The sequence below is a fragment of the Moschus berezovskii genome, chromosome 20 (assembly GCF_049115385.1).
Source record: "Moschus berezovskii isolate FMDL1 chromosome 20, NW_MosBer_1.0, whole genome shotgun sequence".
Taxonomy (NCBI): domain Eukaryota; kingdom Metazoa; phylum Chordata; class Mammalia; order Artiodactyla; family Moschidae; genus Moschus; species Moschus berezovskii.
In genome coordinates this window covers 33,558,463-33,575,781 of record NC_142479.1, presented here as the reverse complement: position 1 = coordinate 33,575,781, position 17,319 = coordinate 33,558,463, and the positions used below count along the sequence as shown (strand labels likewise).

Genomic DNA, 17,319 nt, shown 5'->3' with positions numbered 1-17,319 from the left:
GGGGGACAAAGAACCATCATTACTGTTCATATTTCTCGCAGCAGTTAAGTAAGGCTGTTTTCACCGAGTAAGCATAAATATAATCTAATTTTACTTAAAACCAAATATGAAGCATTTGGCATAATTTAAAATTTTACTGCCATTCCCAGGTGGTGCTAGTGGTAAAGAGTCTGCCTGCCAATGCAGGAGACTTTAGAGATGCAAGTTCAATCCCTGGGTCAAGAAAATCCCCTGGAGAAGGGCATGGCAATCTACTCCAGTATTCTTGCCAGAAGAATCGCATGGACAGAAGAGCCTGGTGGGCTACCCAGTCCATAGAGTTGGAGAGTCAGACATGACTGAAGCAAATTAGCACAGCACAAGCCATGCTATATACAATTTATGGAACCACATAATAGAAGTTTTTATTTTTAGTATTCATGTCTAGGGATTTCTTCTAAATTAAAAAGGCCACCTGTAAATCGATCTTTTGTTCATATATGTGATTAAAATAACTTTCTTTCAAAGTGATCAGAAAACAGCAAAGGATACTGGTTTCCAAGGCCGTTCAATGTCTGAGTCACATACAATGTTCGGCCCTTTGCTAATATCATTTTGCTTCATTCCCACTACAGTTCTATCAGGTATTATTCCTTAACCAGTAGAGAAACTGAGACTCAAGAGAATGTTAAGAAGCGTGTACAAACAAAGTCACAGAGGAAGCAAGTGGTAGAGCCAAGAGTCAATGGGAGACTGATTCAGCTCTGAAGTCCATGCTCAACTCTGTGCTATACCGCTTCCATAGCAGACTTTCTTTTTAGAGGAACCAGTCACAGCAGAAGTACAGCTTATTTCCATTTCTCTTTCTCTGGCCTGGAGTATGAATTCCTGCAGAGCCCATATTTTATATAACTTTGTTTTCTCAATTCCTTTTAGAGCAACAGTATCAACAAATCATTGCTAAATGAAAAGGGGATTTTAAGTTCATTATCACTGTGTCTAAAAGTGCCAGGACACATTACGCTATCGCTGTTTCTAAAAGTGCCAGGACACATTACGCTAACTCTGCTTATCTATAAAAAGATCCAAATTTAGAACAAGCAAGCTTGAGATGGATACATAAACCTTTCCATGGCCAGTTTATTATGTTCGTTGTGGAATGACTAGACTCACACATCAATCTAGGTGACCTGTGGCTATTATGTAATTATTCCAGAAACATATTATGTTAAGCCAATTCGTTAAGACAGAAACACTCTGCAGCTAACAACCTGTATTCCTTGTCTGGTACTATTTTTCCCCTCAAATAGGTAGAAACACTAAATCCGTAACTTCTGAATTGAGACAATAACCTTTTCTTGTCTACTGCTTTTGAAAAAAGATTATGAGACAAAACACAAAGAAAGACAGACATCATAAAATAACCTTTATACAGGATTAGTAATCTGTTTACATATAAAAAACAGAAAGGACCTGATTACAGTTAGATTTCACATAAATTACACAGATTGACTTTTTTTTAAAACTACTATTCAGCTTCATTTAAAGTCCCTTTTAAAAATTTCGTTTTGAAGGCACAGTGCATGATAATAAACCAAAGACTGAAGCACTTGAGATGAAGGAGTCGTGGGCACCTCATGTAAATAGCTATAGATTGTTCTGGAGCTGGGGAATGTCACTCTGAAAAAGTGGAGAGGTGAAAAGTTGATTTTTAATCTGAGAGTAGAAAAATACCACTGTCATACCTCCAGAAAATCTGCAGCATGGCCAGCAGAGAATGTAGCTTGTACACTTATGTTATGCCATTTATAAAAGCCAGAGTCATACACATTTATAGAATTTATATCCAACTGCCTCAAAATGGTAGCCTGTTTTCAAATTTCACAACAGATTCTGCCAAATCAAAATCAACTAGGATAATATTCTGAAAATCAAGTGAAATGTTCATGAATTATTGCTAAAAACAGGAGAATTGGGTATTGGGAAATACTTCTTCCTGAACTGGAAATCCAAGTTTAGCTGATATTAATCAAGGGCTCTAATCACACACCCCACATCTGCTTTAATTACAACAAATCAGAAATCCAAACACTTATCAAAAATTTGCTAGCTAGGAAATCACTGAACATCAACCGTAGTGGAATTTTTGTAGTAACATTAAAGTTGATACTGTTAAAAATGATTCGGCTCAAGAACCATAACAGAGGGCACTATGATGGCATTTGCAGCCAAGAAGCTTTTAATACAGCAAGGACAAAACCTGGCACAAGTGCATTTCTGGCCACAGGAAAATAAAATGATTTACTGCTGAGAATAAATGGAAATAGAAGAACAGGTCATGGTTATACTGAGTAACCTGGTGTTAGCTCAGAAACACAATAAGCTCAGTCATCAGCACTACCTTTTATTTATTTGCCAACTCATAGTTAGTTTTATGTTCAGTACTCATTAATTCAGCAAATCTCATTCAGGTGAAACTTACCAAAGGTTAACCAGTCAATCACACTGGGCCAAATATACATTCTGTTTCCTTTCTGGAGGATGACAAAGTCCCAAAGCACATTCCCTCCAAAGAGAATTGTAAGCATTCCTCAACTGGATGGGGTCCCAACCACTACTCAAATGTTCAGCAAAATACATCAAAACCAAAGGGCCTCTCCTTCTGAAATTAACTTGAGTTCTTCTTATTGAACTGTATAATCAGTACAAGTGCATTTACACAGGCAGACACTTTGAACATGACCTACTCAATCACTTTGCTTTTATTAAGGAGTTGCGAGGAAGAAGGCTTACACACTGATCACCAGGACAAAAAATTAAAAAACGCCTTGTGAGTAAAAAAAGGCACAACTCAGGTTTTGGGCAAATTTCTTAATACTGTGATACTTACTTGCCTCCATGACTCCAGGGAAATGGAAAGTCTCTAGGAGAAATACTGAAGAAATGCATTCCCCATGCCGTATGGCTTCAATGCCTTAAGCAGTTAATGTGGTCTAATATTACATTAGACCCACAAATAAAAGACCAAGCAGGGCACAGAACACAGTCTTAGTAGTCATGATCCTGTACATTCATGTTAACAGGTAACACAGGCTTAGAAGGCCTTGTTTTCCAGAGCAATGCATCATTTAGAAATTCATTAGAGGCTCAAGATTTATAGCAGAATTTGGTTTTCCTTTCAGGAAACATTATTAAAAGAACTATTTGTATGTTCATCTCTAAAAATATTTTACACATGCTGAAAAGGCATGGACTCCAGTCACTGTGATGTACAGTGAAAGATATGTTTCATTTAAGAGATAAATGAATTTAAAAGGCATCCTCTAGTGAAGACCAATGTTAATAAAGTTGAATGTTGTCTCGTCAACTTTGTTTCACTTCTACCTGCAGTTGTCCCAAGTGGAGCCAGCCACTCACAGGCCCTTTGTGGGTTTTCTGACTTTGCACTCCCAAAAATAAAGCTGAAAAGAGCAATGCCACCACATCATCCCCTTAAGGAAAATGTTAAGTATTATCAAAAGAAACTAAATCATGTATATTTCATTAAGTTCCAGAAGCTCATGACTTCTGTTCTGTGCATGTGGTGAACTGACAGTAGGGTGGCAGGGGCTCGAAACTGAGAGTTGTGTTGATAAGAGAGTTAATACCAGAAGGGCTTAACCCCGAACCACCCAAATTAGACTACAGATACTCAGTAATAAATGTCATGGCCATTATTCCCGCTAAACCAGATCTCTTTGCGTAAAGCTACTTTGGGTACATTTCTCAGGAAATGGGGTTGAATGACCTCGGTGGGTGGTAAACCACTCCATGTGCAAGCTTTGGGATGACTGCTACATGAATGGATATAGAATTCAACTTGAAAAGATGAGAGCAAGTTTTTTGATCCCCTGATTTAGTACAAGTTCAGCAGCAACTTGGCCATTAAAACATTCCAAGTTATTAAACTGTTAGATCATTGGTAAGACTTATACTCACAAAAAAGCATCGTTTCCATTGAATAGCATAATATCACAGACGCAGTAAAATGCAAATCTTTTAGGCGTTTGCAATAACCTCAGTGGCACTGAAGAGATACTCTCTCACTATGCTGTTTAGGTTTGTTTGTTTTTTAATAGAGGGAGCCATACTTAAGTGCTTTCAACTGAACTTTCAACAAAACTGGGTGATCAAGAAGAGACTGCCAAATGAAACATTAGGACAAAGAACCTAATCACTTGCAGAGGCCTTTATGAATAAGGCTGGCCAAGCTATTTCAGTAACAGGATGCTATGAGAGGGTGCCGGCCTGGGCTGGACATGAAGTGAAGATATTTTGTGTTCAAATGTAGGTTAAGAATGTGCAAGGAGGTTTCTTCCATACTTCCAGGTATTTTCAGTAGAATTCAGATCTTGTCGACTGCCAGGTCATCTGAAAACCCTAAGTGTACAACATAGAAAAAAGGTTCGAATTTAGGAAGTATTAGAGAATTAGGCATTCCTAGAATAAACTAGTGCTTCACAGATAAAAGCAACAGCACCTGTGGGTTTTTACCGCGTTAAAAGATAGGCATCATGAGTTTTAGCTTTTGCTAGATCTCCTTCTTGGCTCTACTCAAGTGGACATTGAGATCTTTTTACAACAGAGTCAATGAGTTATCCCTTAAAATGGGGATGTTTAGAACTTTGCTAAACCTTAAAGAGAGGTAGAGAAATCCTCTGTGCTTAGAGCACAGCCCACCAGTTCTGATCTAGCCTTGGAACAGGTAGAAAGCCCAATACAGAAGCCCATTTATTCATTTCCTAATGCTCTATATGTTTCAAAATCAATTCAGCCTCCATTAAACCTGAATAATAAGAGAAACTCCAGCTATTCAATAACTAGAGAGAAGTACTCAATAGGTTAAAAAAAATGAGTTTTTAAAGCTTTATATCAGATTCTGACTGCTGTCCCTGCCTTAATGTTTCTGGATTCTTTTGGCCATTTAAAATAAAGAGAAAAAGCTAAAGCCACTAGTAAACCACCTGATGTGCAAAAGACAACATCCACTAGTTGGCTTTGAGCAGTTGCAACATAAGCTCCAAACAGCTCATCTTAAATTATAAAAGAAAAATGAAGTGGCTGTCCCATCTCTGCTGCATAAATAGAAAGCAGATTTTTTTTTTTAAAGATAAGAGTACTTTAAGGAAGGGAAGTTCAAAACTGCAGCCAAATTCACAGAGAATACAAACTTAGCAAGTTAACTTCCCAAAGCTCTTTGAAGAAACAAGACAGTCTCTCTCCTTGATGCAGTGTCTCCCAAAAGAACTGTAACTTTGCTTGGTACTTATGCTGGGAGAGATGCAAGGTGTGTGTTTCAATGTTTGCTGGAATATAACGTTTCCTCCTCAGTGTCTGTTTCGTCCTGGAACTCATGGCTTAAGAGAGACTTCTTGGAGCCAGTTGACATCATGCGAATTTCATCTTCATACTCGTCATGATGCTGCCTGAGCCGATGAAAGCCATCCTTGTGTCTGTTAGACTTGATTGAGCAGATGCACCAGATAATGCAGGCTGTTAGGATCAATGCCGACATGGTGGCACCTGTCAAACGGAACCATCATGTGAGTGGAGCTCTAGCTGAAGAATGCAAATAAGCAGCTGCTTACAATAGCACTTTTTAGCATATTCCCTTCATTTATTTCATGCACTTAAAAACAACCTTTTATTATTATAGAAGTAGCAACATGTATTATGCACAACATTGGAAAACTATAGATAAGCAAAATACTAAAAACCCAAACCCAAAACTCTACTTCCTCACATTCCCATTATCCTGAGATCATTTTTAACAACCCTAGTGCATATTTTTTCTGGATTTTCCTTCATGAATGTGTATATGTATACAAATATATTTTTTTATTTTACCACAATGCAGAACTAAGGCTAATGCTGTGCAACCTGCTTTTTAAAATCAGTCAATGACTTCTACTTTTCCTTTCCAGTAAATTTTCATCTCATTCCAAATCCCTCATTTATAAAATATTTTTACATAAGGTTATCAGAATAAGAGTCTAAGGAACATAAAATACAACTAATAAAATCATAATAAAAATTAAGCACACAATAGCAAATGGGTGGCAGAGTCAGATTTAAACTGAATCCCAGCTTCTCTTTCTAAGCACTTCATGATTCATGCTTTATCTGGTTCAAGTTAAGAACTAGTCTACTGTAAACACCACACAAGAGGCCCCATGATTTGCCCATGTTTCCAAAATATCACTCTCTCTCTCAACCAAGGATCTCTCCCCAGCACACCCTGTAATAAAACTTGGTTATTTTCTAACAGGTTCAAGCTCTCCTTAGAAATAAACCAAGGTTCTTTGTGTCCAAAGATACAATACAGCAGAGTATTTATTGTTTTACCACATTTTTTCCTTCTTAAACTTTCAGTAATTCAAGCAATGGCACATTAATCCTGGAGGAAACAAATAATTCCCTCCTTCCAGGATCATGGGAAAAATAAAACAAATATAAGTCAAAGTCCAAAGGACTTATGATCTTTGCAAGTCATTCATTCAACCAACAGTGAAGTGGCTCTTCCTTAAGACCCACTACATGCCACCCATGGTTCCAGGCACTGGGGAGGCAGATAAAAGCCCTTTCCTATCAGAGCTCATGTTTTAGTGGGGGAGATCAAATACAGACAAATAAATGACTAAACATGTAATGGCAGCTAGTGAGAAGTACTTTAACCCAAACATGTGAGGCAGAGACAGTGATAGGGTATTATTTTAGCTAGGGTAATCAGGGAGGAAGGCCTCTCTGTGAGATGACATCTGAGTTCAGACCAGAAAATGGGGAAGGGGCAAGCTGTGAGAACATGGGAAACTATTCCAGGAAAGTATTCTAGGAAAATCATGTTTAGGTAGGAGACAGCAGAGGAGAAGGTTCAGATGATTGTGGAGCAGATCCACTCTCAACCTGAAATGTCAGGATGAGTTTTTAACTTCGACTACCGAAAACTTACCTGATACAGTTACCACAAGCTCCCTTGGCAAACCAAAGATCCGGTTATCTGTGTCAAAGACTATTACCACAGAACTTGCGGCATCGTGACGCACAAAGACCTAGGAAGATAAAGTGCAAGAATGAGGAAAAAGTTTACTTAAGGTATACTTTATCCACTCTATGTTCCTAAGGCCTTTACAGAAAACCAAGGAGATGGCTGGCTGTCATCTAAAGTACACAAAATGCTACAAAAATGTCCTTTTGTTGCTAAAAGAAAGATAACTATCACATTCAGGAGATGGCCCGTTTTTCTTTGTTGCCTATAAGCTTCCTAACAAGAGTTTAATGTTAAACAGAAGTTTAATCCCTGGGAGCTCAGCTGGTAAAGAATCTGCCTGCAATGCAGAAGACCCTGGTTCGACTTCTGGGTCGGAAAGATCCCCTGGAGAAGGGATAGGCTACCCATTCCAGTATTCTTAGGCTTCCCTGGTGGCTCAGCTAGTAAACAATCTGCTTGCAATGTGGGAGACCTGGGTTTGATCCCTGGGTTGAGAAGATCCCCTGGAGAAGGAAATGGCAACCCACTTCAGTATTTTTGCCTGGAGAATTCCATGGACAGAGGAGCCTGGTGGGCTATAGTCCATGGGGTCGCAAAGAGTTGGACACGACTAGGCAACTAACATATATATATCTAACATACATATATTCCTGTTTCTAGAAGTATTATGAATAACAAGAATTTACGTTATACCACTCAGGTTGAGTTTCTTACCTGTGAATGTTGTTGCTGGTACCCATCAGCGATGGCGTTGATGTTATGGACACCTGGGGCTAACAGTACATGGAAATAACCTCCATCTTTTGTGTGCACCTTTATTCCTTCATTGAGCACAATGACCGCTTTAGAGATTGGTTTTCCAGTCTTGTCTTTAACAAATCCATGAACTCCCTTATGGACCTGAAAAAAAAAATGTTTAAAATATAAATTTGTGATTTTGATAAATGGAAATATTGCCTGCCATATCAGCAAACAAAGAATGTCAGAGTCATCAGCGACTGTAGCCACAGCAGATGGTGAGCTGGTAAGCCCTGAGGGAACTTAGGAAGCAGAAGAATACTTGCCTTCTAGCAGCCATCAGACTGTAGCCACTTCCCATGGTGAGCCCTGAGAAAACTCAGAATGTGAAAACACAGTATACTTGCCCCAGACAGCTGAGGTGCACATCAAAGGAAAGATCTCAGTGGGCTCAAACTCTTGCATCTTCCCATGTATAGAAAATGGCTAACTTCCTTAACTTGAGATATCTGGTTTTCTTTAATTAACAACAATCTTTTGATGTTAAGACTACCTGCCCTTTGTTGCAAAACTCCTAAATATCCTGGCTCCTCCCCAACTTCCTTGGAGCAGTTCTTTCAGGGTTACTGGAGATGCTGCCTCCTGGGCTTTAAGTCCTAAAAGCTCTAACCGAATAAATTATAACTCGCAACTTTTATGCTGTGACTAATTTTTTAGTTGACACTTTCATGATGCCAGATATCTGAGGGGCAATCGCTTGAGACATGACATAAACCCCAAAAAAAACCTCCAGAAGGCTGGCTTATTCCTCCCTCCCCACTGACTCTGACCTTATTTGCCACTCATTCACTGCTGCAGAGGCACAGAGATGGAAATAAGTGAGAAGAGGACTCTGATATAGTCAAGCCTAAAGTGTTAGAACCCAAATCTCCTGTGCCGTGAATGCTTCACCTCCCACCTCAGGAGTAAAGCTGTGTGATATTCCAATGGAAGAACCTGCGACATCTCACAGGGTTAAATTACCTCATCATACAGCAGATACGTGAGCTCATGGCACCTATTTAGGCAATATAAAAGAAATAAAACTCTCCTTTCTATGTCATTTAAAATGAATAATATTTAGGCCTCCCTGGTGGCTCAGTGGTAAAGAATCCACCTGTCAATGTCAGAGACATGGGTTTGATCCCTGATCTGGGAAGATCCCACATGTTGCAGAGCAGCTATGCCCCCATGCTACAACTACTGACAGCCTGTGCTCTAGAGCCTGGGAGCCACAACTACTAAGCCCACGTGCCCTAGAGCCCTGCTCTGCAACAAGAGAAGCCACCACAGAGAAAAGCCCGAGCACTGCAATGAAAAGGAGTCTCTGTTTGCCCCAGCTAGAGAAAAGCCTGCACATCAATGAAGACCCAGCACGGCCAGAAATAAATAAATAACAATAAATAAAATTATTAAAAAATAAAATCAATAACAAAATTTTGGTAAAAGATGAAGAAAATGTTTTGATAAAAGTTTCCATTGAACATACTCCTGGGAGTTTGCTTCTAAAACAGGATTACTTACCTCCACCAACATGCTGAGAAGAGATTTCTTATTTTCTGCCCACAATGAGGGGAGTTGTGCTGCACTAGGAAAGTAGCAGCAGCTCGTATACACTGTGATCTCTGGACAGTGGCCATAGGTGACACTATAATCCTGGAATATAAAATTCACAAACAATGTAGGAAGATGAGTAAGCACAAGAAAGAATTGGGCTTTGTAATGCTCAAATGGGATGAATAGAATAAGAAGACCACTTGGCTGATGTAAAGAAAGAATCTGGAAAGCGTTTCACAGCAAATATAAATAAACCCCTTGGTGTTATAATCAGTCACAAACACGTCTACTCCAAGGAGAATTCTTAAGACCAGGGGTTATGTCTAATTCATTTTTACATCTCCAGTGCTTCCTACAGTGCCTGGTGGGTAGATGGGTTCTTGTTATGGTTTGTTGAAGAAATGAAAAGTACATGCAGAGTGCCAGCTTCCCTTTAAATCCTGGAACTTCATTGCTGTTACTGCTGTTTTCGAAGTTCTTAGAGGCAGAAGCACAAGCACTTGCTCTCTGATATCCGCAACCTAGAGGCTCAAGCCTACCATACAGCAATATAGCAACTATTTAGGTAGGAACTACTTGTGTGGACAAGTTCCAGAACCTATCTTTTGACCTTCCCCCAACTGCCAAACCTCTTCTTCCTAATTCAATTTAGTTAATGACAATAACTCATTTTATCACATGGATATGAAATCTTTTGTTTTAGATTTCTTGCTATCATCTAGAATTTGCCAACTCTGGTGAATTCCACCTCTACAGTATCTCTGAAACTTCATCCCTTGATTCCACTCCCATTGCCACTTTTCTAATCTCGGCCTTCAGTTGTTCTTGTCTAGGCTATTCTAAACCAGTCTCCCTGCACCACAGTCTCTCCTTCCTCCAAACCATCTTAACCCACTGTTAAGAGATTGATTTTCCATAGCACAACTCCGATCATGTCACCAGATCCCTGTTCAAAACCTCAATGGCTTCCCATTCCTTACTAAAACAAAGCATTCAAAGTCTCAAACTCTCCATTCTTATCCTCTGTTGCTCTCCATTACACCTCATATTCTAACTAACTTAGGCTGCTTCTTGTTAAAAAAAATCTTTATTTTATATTGCAGTATAGCTGATTAACAATGTTGTGTTAGTTTCATGTATACAGCAGAGTGATTCAGTTCTACATATAGACGTATCTCTTCTTTTACAATTTCTTTTCCCATTTAGGTTATTAGAGAGTATTGAGCAGAGTTCATTCACTTCACTGTATCAGAAAAGCCACCTATTCTTTTACTCCATGTCCAGTACGTGTTTACAATCCCATTCTCACCATATTCTATAAAACATACCTTCATGCTGCCCAGGTGACTGTGCCATTCTGCCCCACGCATGACTCCTCCTGGAATATTCTCATCTATAAAAGCATTGAGAGATGTAGTGTCAATAAGATCACATAAGGCAAGTCCTCGTCCTCTCTCCAAACAGCAACCATGTAAGAAAGGGTAGGGAAAATACCTACCTGATTTATTGGGGCAACTGGGCTGACCCATATGCATCGATGGATGGTTATTTGCATAAAGAGATGCCAGATGCTTTAGAGTCTCTTTGTTTTCCACTACAAAAAGAAAAATTCATAAGTTAGCAGAGAAATCGAAAGGATTTTTCTCGAAGTTCAACTTCATGGACACAGAAATCACATTCTTTTCTGTCGAGTAAATCTTGTGCCTCGAGGAAGTTGATTGAGGAATTATTATAATTAAGTACATGGTTCTGTTCACCCCAAATAGGGAAAGGAGTACATCAAGGCTATATATTGTCACCCTGCTTATTTAACTTATATGCAGAGTACATCATGCGAAATGCTGGGCTGGATGAAGTACAAGCTGGAATCAAGATTGCTGGGAGAAATATCAATAACCTCAGATACGCAGATGACACCACCCTTATGGCAGAAAGTGAAGAGGAACTGAAGAGCCTCTTGATGAAAGTAAAAGAGGAGAGTGAAAAAGCTGGCCAAAAACTCAACATTCAGAAAACTAAGATCATGTCATCTGGTCCCATCACTTCATGGCAAATAGGTAGGGAAACAATGGAAACAGTGGCAGACTTTATTTTCTTGGGCTTCAAAATCACTGTAGATGGTTACTGTAGCCATGAAATTAAAAGGTGCTTGCTCCTTGGAAGAAAAGTTATGACCAACCTAGACAGCATATTAAAAAGCAGAGACACTACTTTGCCAACAAAGGTACATCTAGTCAAAGCTATGATTTTTCCAGTAGTCATGTACGGATGTGAGAATTGGACTATAAAGAAAGCTGAGCACCGAAGAATTAATGCTTTTGAACTGTGGTGCTGAAGAAGACTCTTAAGAGTCCCTTGGACTGCAAGGAGATCCAACCAGTCAATTCTAAAGGAAATCAGTCCTGAATATTCATTAGAAGGACTGATGCTGAAGCGGAAACTCCAATTCTTTGGCCACCTGATGTGAAGAACTGACTCATTGGAAAAGACCCTGATGCTGGGAAAGATTGAACGTGGGAGCAGGGGACGACAGAGGATGAGATAGTTGGATGGCATCACCGACTCAAAGGACATGAGTTTGAGCAAGCTCCATGAGCTGATGACGGACAGGGAAGCCTGATGTGCTGCAGTCCATGGGGTTGCAAAAAGTCGGACACAAGTGAGCAACTGAACTACTCTAGTTTGTCCACCCCAGAATAATCTGACCAAGAAGAGGAGCAACTTTCTTATATTAAAAGGCACTATGAGTTTAACAAGTCACTGCAGAAAAATACAAACCTATTTTGGTATGTTTTACTACATTTAGGGGCAACTGTGGCCTAATTACAACATTCCTTATAAGCTTAAAATGTATTGAAAACAACACAAATTATCGCCACATACAATGGCCTCAGACAGATTGAACAGGCAACTGTTTAACTCCCCACAAGGTGCAATCAGTCAGGCACACTTTAAAGGAGGAGAGGGGAATGCAGTACCATTGCTTCCCTGATAGCTCAGTTAGTAAAGAATCTGCTTGCAATGCAGGAGGACCCTAGTTGATTCCTGGGTCAGGAAGATCCACTGGATAAGGGAAAGGCTACCCACTCCAGTATTCATGGGTTTCCCTTGTGGCTCTGCTGGTAAAGAATCTGTCTGTGTTGCAGGACAACTGCTCCAGTTTTCTTGCCTGGAGAATTCCAGGGACTATATAGTCCATGGGGTTGCAAAGAGTTGGACACAACTGAGTGAAGAGGAACTCAAAAGCCTCTTGATGAAAGTGAAAGAGGAGAGTGAAAAGGTTGGCTTGAAGCTCAACATTCAGAAAACAAAGATCATGGCATCTGGTCCCATCACTTCATGGGAAATAGATGGGAAAACAGTGGAAACAGTGTCAGACTTTATTTTTTGGGGCTCCAAAATCACTGTGGATGCTGATTGCAGCCATGAAATTAAAAGACGCTTACTCCTTGGAAGGAAAGTTATGACCAACCTAGATAGCATATTAAAAGCAGAGACATTACTTTGCCAACCAAGGTCCATCTAGTCAAGGCTATGATTTTTCCAGTGGTCATGTATGTTGGACTCATGAGAGTTGGACTGTGAAGAAGGCTGATCGCCGAAGAATTGATGATTTTGAACTGTGGTGCTGGAGAAGACTCTTGAGAGTCCCTTGGACTGCAAGGAGATCCAACCAGTCCATGCTAAAGGAGATCAATCCTGGGTGTTCATTGGAAGGACTTATGCTAAAGCTGAAACTGCAATACTTTGGCCACCTCATGCGACAAGTTGACTCACTGGAAAAGAGTCTGATGCTAGGAGGGATTGGGGGTGGGAGGAGACGGGGATGACAGAGAATGAGATGGCTGGATGGCATCACCGACTCGATGGACATGAGTTTGAGTGAACTCCGGGAGTTGGTGATGGACAGGGAGGCCTGGTGTGCTGTGATTCATGGGGTCGCAAAGAGTCAGACACGGCTGAGTGACTGAACTGAACTGAGCAACTTTCACTCTCAATGTTTGGTTACATGATATGAATTTCTTGGGGCGAGCATTATGTCTTACTCACTTTTGTATTTCCAAAATCTACAGACATAATAACTGTTCCATAAATACTTATGGAGTGAACTGAACAGGTGTGACAAAATGGCTACACTGAATAAAGCTAGGCTCCCTCCTACAAGGAACTGTTTGAACTGTTGATGGGTCTACAGTCTTCTTAGGCTGGTTATTCATGCAGTGTGCTCAAAGGCTCACCATTTTAAAAAGTTTCAGAAGGGACATTACTTAATTGAAATTTGAGATTTCCTATCTAAGCTTAAATGCTATATATGTAAAGTGATCGAGGTTTCCTATCTAAGCTTAAATGCTATATATGTAAAGTGATTGAGGTTTCCTATCTAAGCTTAAATGCTATATTTGTAAAGTGACATTCTGCACACCTGTTTGAACTGGCTTGTCATATGGGTATGTGACCAGCACCGAACCACCATCGAGAGCAACAGAAAGACTGAAGTCCTGTTTCTGAATCAAGTTTTCAATGATGGCTTTAGTCTCAGGTTGGGAGGCATTACCTAAAAAACAGAAAAGTCAAACATGAAATACTGAGTTTTAAAATTTTAGTATGAGCAGCTAAGAAAATATTCCCTACTTGAACATAGTCAAAAGGTTAACTTACAAAATCTGTAAATACTTTATTACATCATAAGCCACTATCTCAAGATAGAAAGATACATCCTAGGAGGCAGGTTATTTTGAGTTTTACATATTTTAGATAATGTTGAAAGGTCAATGACTCTTAGCAAGTTTAAGAAAATTCTTACTGGAAACAAAGAGATAGATATATCCTCTCTTAGAAAATGATAACCTGTTTTTGAAAGAAAATAAGATTTTCAGAAGTTTTCTGCAGCATTGTTTGCAAGAACAAAAAATTAGAACGAAACTAAATGTTCATCAGCAGGGAAACTGCTGAATAAATTAGAGAACTACCATACATTAATAGCATACTAAAATGCCATTAATAAGAATGTTAGAGATTTGTAAGTATTAAAATATACAGATATCAGTGATGTATCCAGTGGAAAAAGTTGCAGAATATCTATAGCTGATGATCCTTATATTTAAATAAATAAGAAACAGGCCCCTTCAAATCAATACACACATACATCGTGTGTGTGTGTGCACACATACATCGTGTGTGTGTGTGCACACATACATCGTGTGTGTGTGTGCACACATATATAAGACAGTAGAGAGAAAAGATAGCCATCTCTGTATGACTAGTGATGGAAACTTCTCCCCAATATTGGATTTCAAAGAAAAACCTTGAATTACCTTTGCAAATGAAAAACAAGGAAAACCTGCAAAGTTTTCAAGATGTCTCTATTCATTTATACTGTACATCCTAGACAAGAAAGCACCCCTTATTCATTTAAATAACAGGATCAACCAATCTCCTAGCAAAGAGAAATAAAATTATCAGAAAAGTACTTTAATGACCTAAAAATAAGTCTTACTTGTGAAGTCTGTATCCAGGTCTTTGCCATGAGCATTTGTCTGTCCTGTGTTGGAAGTACAGTCTTTCTCTTGTGCTTTCTCTCGCCCATCTGGATTTAGAGAAGGGACAATCACAATTCTAGTCCTGTCAACCAACTAAAACAGAAACAGAAATAAATGGGTTTATTAGCTCTATGTGAAATCAAAGGATACCTTGCCATGCCTCAAACAGAAAGTCTGCATTATTTGTGTTAAACACAGATTTAAAAGGCAGAATTGAAAAATAAATAAAATTCTTTCCTGCTCCAAATAAATTTTTTAAAATATCAAAAACTGTACAACTAATGTTCCTAGAGACCTCCCAATAACTTACATCAAGGGTCAAAAATCACTGCCTATAGACTAAAATCCCCTGGAGGAGTAAATAGCAATCCACTCCAGTATTCTTGCCTGGAAAATCCCACAGATAGAGAGATCTGGGAGTCTACAGTCCATAGGGTTGCAAAAGAGTCAGACATGACTAAGCACACACACACATAAGCTAAACCCAACCTGATGCTTGTTATTGTAAATAAAGTTTTACTGGCACAGTCTTGCCCATTCATATGACTGTTTTTGTTCTGCAATGGCAGAGTTGAATAGTTGCAACACAGAACATCTGACCCACAGAGCCCCAAATGTATATTATATGACCCTTTATAGAAAAGGTTTGCTGACCACTGGCTGGCTTAGGTCAATAATAATGGCAACATGGTATTTCCAAATTAAAAACTAGAACATATAATGTTCTAGTTGACAAATATCAATATAAATCTGGAAACAATGAGGCAGAAGAATTGAAATCAGCATATCAAAGAAATATGGGGTAGGATATTTGTCTTACCCAAATAATTTCTCCTTCAGATGATCCATATCCATAGGTGTTAATACCTATATTTATGGCATGAGCTTCTCATGTAATTTATCCTAAATATTTCTAATAGTAAATCAGAATAAGCGATCCCTGGTTTATTTATTCTGGTAAAACAGTCAACAGCTTGAAAATATATTTGCAATCCTTTAATTAATTTATTCTAGAATCTTTCCCCTGAGGGAGATTTTCTTCCTAAAGTATATATGTTTGGCTTAACCACAGGTCTCTGGTAATGTGTATGTTTCTTTGAAGTCTCCAGACAATTCTGACACTTAGCTCAAAACAAATGGCAATCTAAAGCATCGTTGTTGTTCTTTAGTTGCTTAGTTGTGTCCGACTCTTTTGAGACCCCATGGACTGTAGCCCACGCGTCTCCTCTGTCCGTGGGATTCTCCAGGCAAGAATACTGGAGTGGGTTGCATTTCCTTCTCCAGGGGATCTCCCCACCCAGAGATCAAACCTGTCTCTTGCACTGCAAGTGGATTATTTACCAATGAGCTACCTGGGAAACCCAATCTAAAGTGATCTAAGCCTAATTACACCAGTGAGGCAAAATCTCATAAACTAGGAGTTTAGAAATTCATGGTAGATGTTGTACCTTTTATAACCATAAAATCAGTAGGTAGCAATTGTGGCCAAATAATAGGATAATCTAAGGAGCTTTTAAAGGAATATTGGTGCTTCTGGGGATGGAGCCAGCCACTGAGATTTTTTAAAACTTCCCAGATTTTTCTATGTGTAGCCAGGGTTGAGAACAACTCTCCTAGGTAATCTCCTATTTTGAAACAACAACATCAACAAAATCTTTCAAAACAGGAAGAAGTCAATGGGATCTCCTTTTTTGAAAATTTTTTGATCAAGTCTGATTTACGTTCACCTCACCTAATCCCACTCCAGTGTTCTTGCCTGGAGAATCCCAGGGATGGGGGAGCCAGGTGGGCTTCCGTCTATGGGGTCACACAGAGTCGGACACGACTGAAGTGACTTAGCAGCAGCAGCAGCAGCACCTAATCCCACAGCATGGGATCCTAATCATGACATCAATTCTTTCCAAATTTCTCTCAGTGGAGGCAGTAGAGTAAAACAAAATAGCATAGGCTTTACAGTGAAATACACCTGGGCTTAAATCCCAGTTTTACGACTTAGTAACTGTGACCTCCTGTAAGTTATCAAATATCTCTGCCTTGGTTTTCATATCTATTAAATAGAGATAACATAATTGCAGGGTTGAGGATTAAATTATGATATATGTAAAGTACCTACAACATGGTAGGTATTAAACAAAATACTACTTCCTTTTCCCTTTCCTAAGTTCTATACAGACAGTGCCAATTAGTGAGTGTTCTAAACAGAGGCATACTCTTTCCTCCCTTTCTCTAACAAAACACAGAAACTAGCTGTTTAATCATATATAAGCAGCTTCTGGACCAGCAGTATAGTCTCTAGTCATGGATGACTGAAGTTGGCACTGCTGTATCACTTTTTCTAAAATCTCTTAGCATCCAAGGTGTCCAATACTTTCATCTTTATTACATGAAAAGAAAAACTATTTCTCTTCCACCTAATTTTTCAATATAGTACCGTAACTA

General features: G+C 39.1%; 1 protein-coding gene across 1 annotated transcript in view; it reads right to left on the bottom strand.

Moving 5' to 3' along the window:
* Positions 1-1,392: 1,392 nt before the first annotated feature.
* CPD (carboxypeptidase D) overlaps positions 1,393-17,319 on the bottom strand; it is a 71,252-nt gene continuing 55,325 nt past the window's right edge. The window contains exons 14-21 of the mRNA XM_055402802.2: positions 14,838-14,973; positions 13,764-13,895; positions 10,839-10,934; positions 10,669-10,733; positions 9,308-9,439; positions 7,721-7,906; positions 6,968-7,067; positions 1,393-5,541 (exon numbers count right to left, since the gene is read on the bottom strand). Of these exons, the coding sequence (XP_055258777.2) occupies positions 5,315-5,541; positions 6,968-7,067; positions 7,721-7,906; positions 9,308-9,439; positions 10,669-10,733; positions 10,839-10,934; positions 13,764-13,895; positions 14,838-14,973 (1,074 nt within the window). The 3' untranslated portion in view covers positions 1,393-5,314. The remainder of the gene's footprint in view (positions 5,542-6,967; positions 7,068-7,720; positions 7,907-9,307; positions 9,440-10,668; positions 10,734-10,838; positions 10,935-13,763; positions 13,896-14,837; positions 14,974-17,319) is intronic.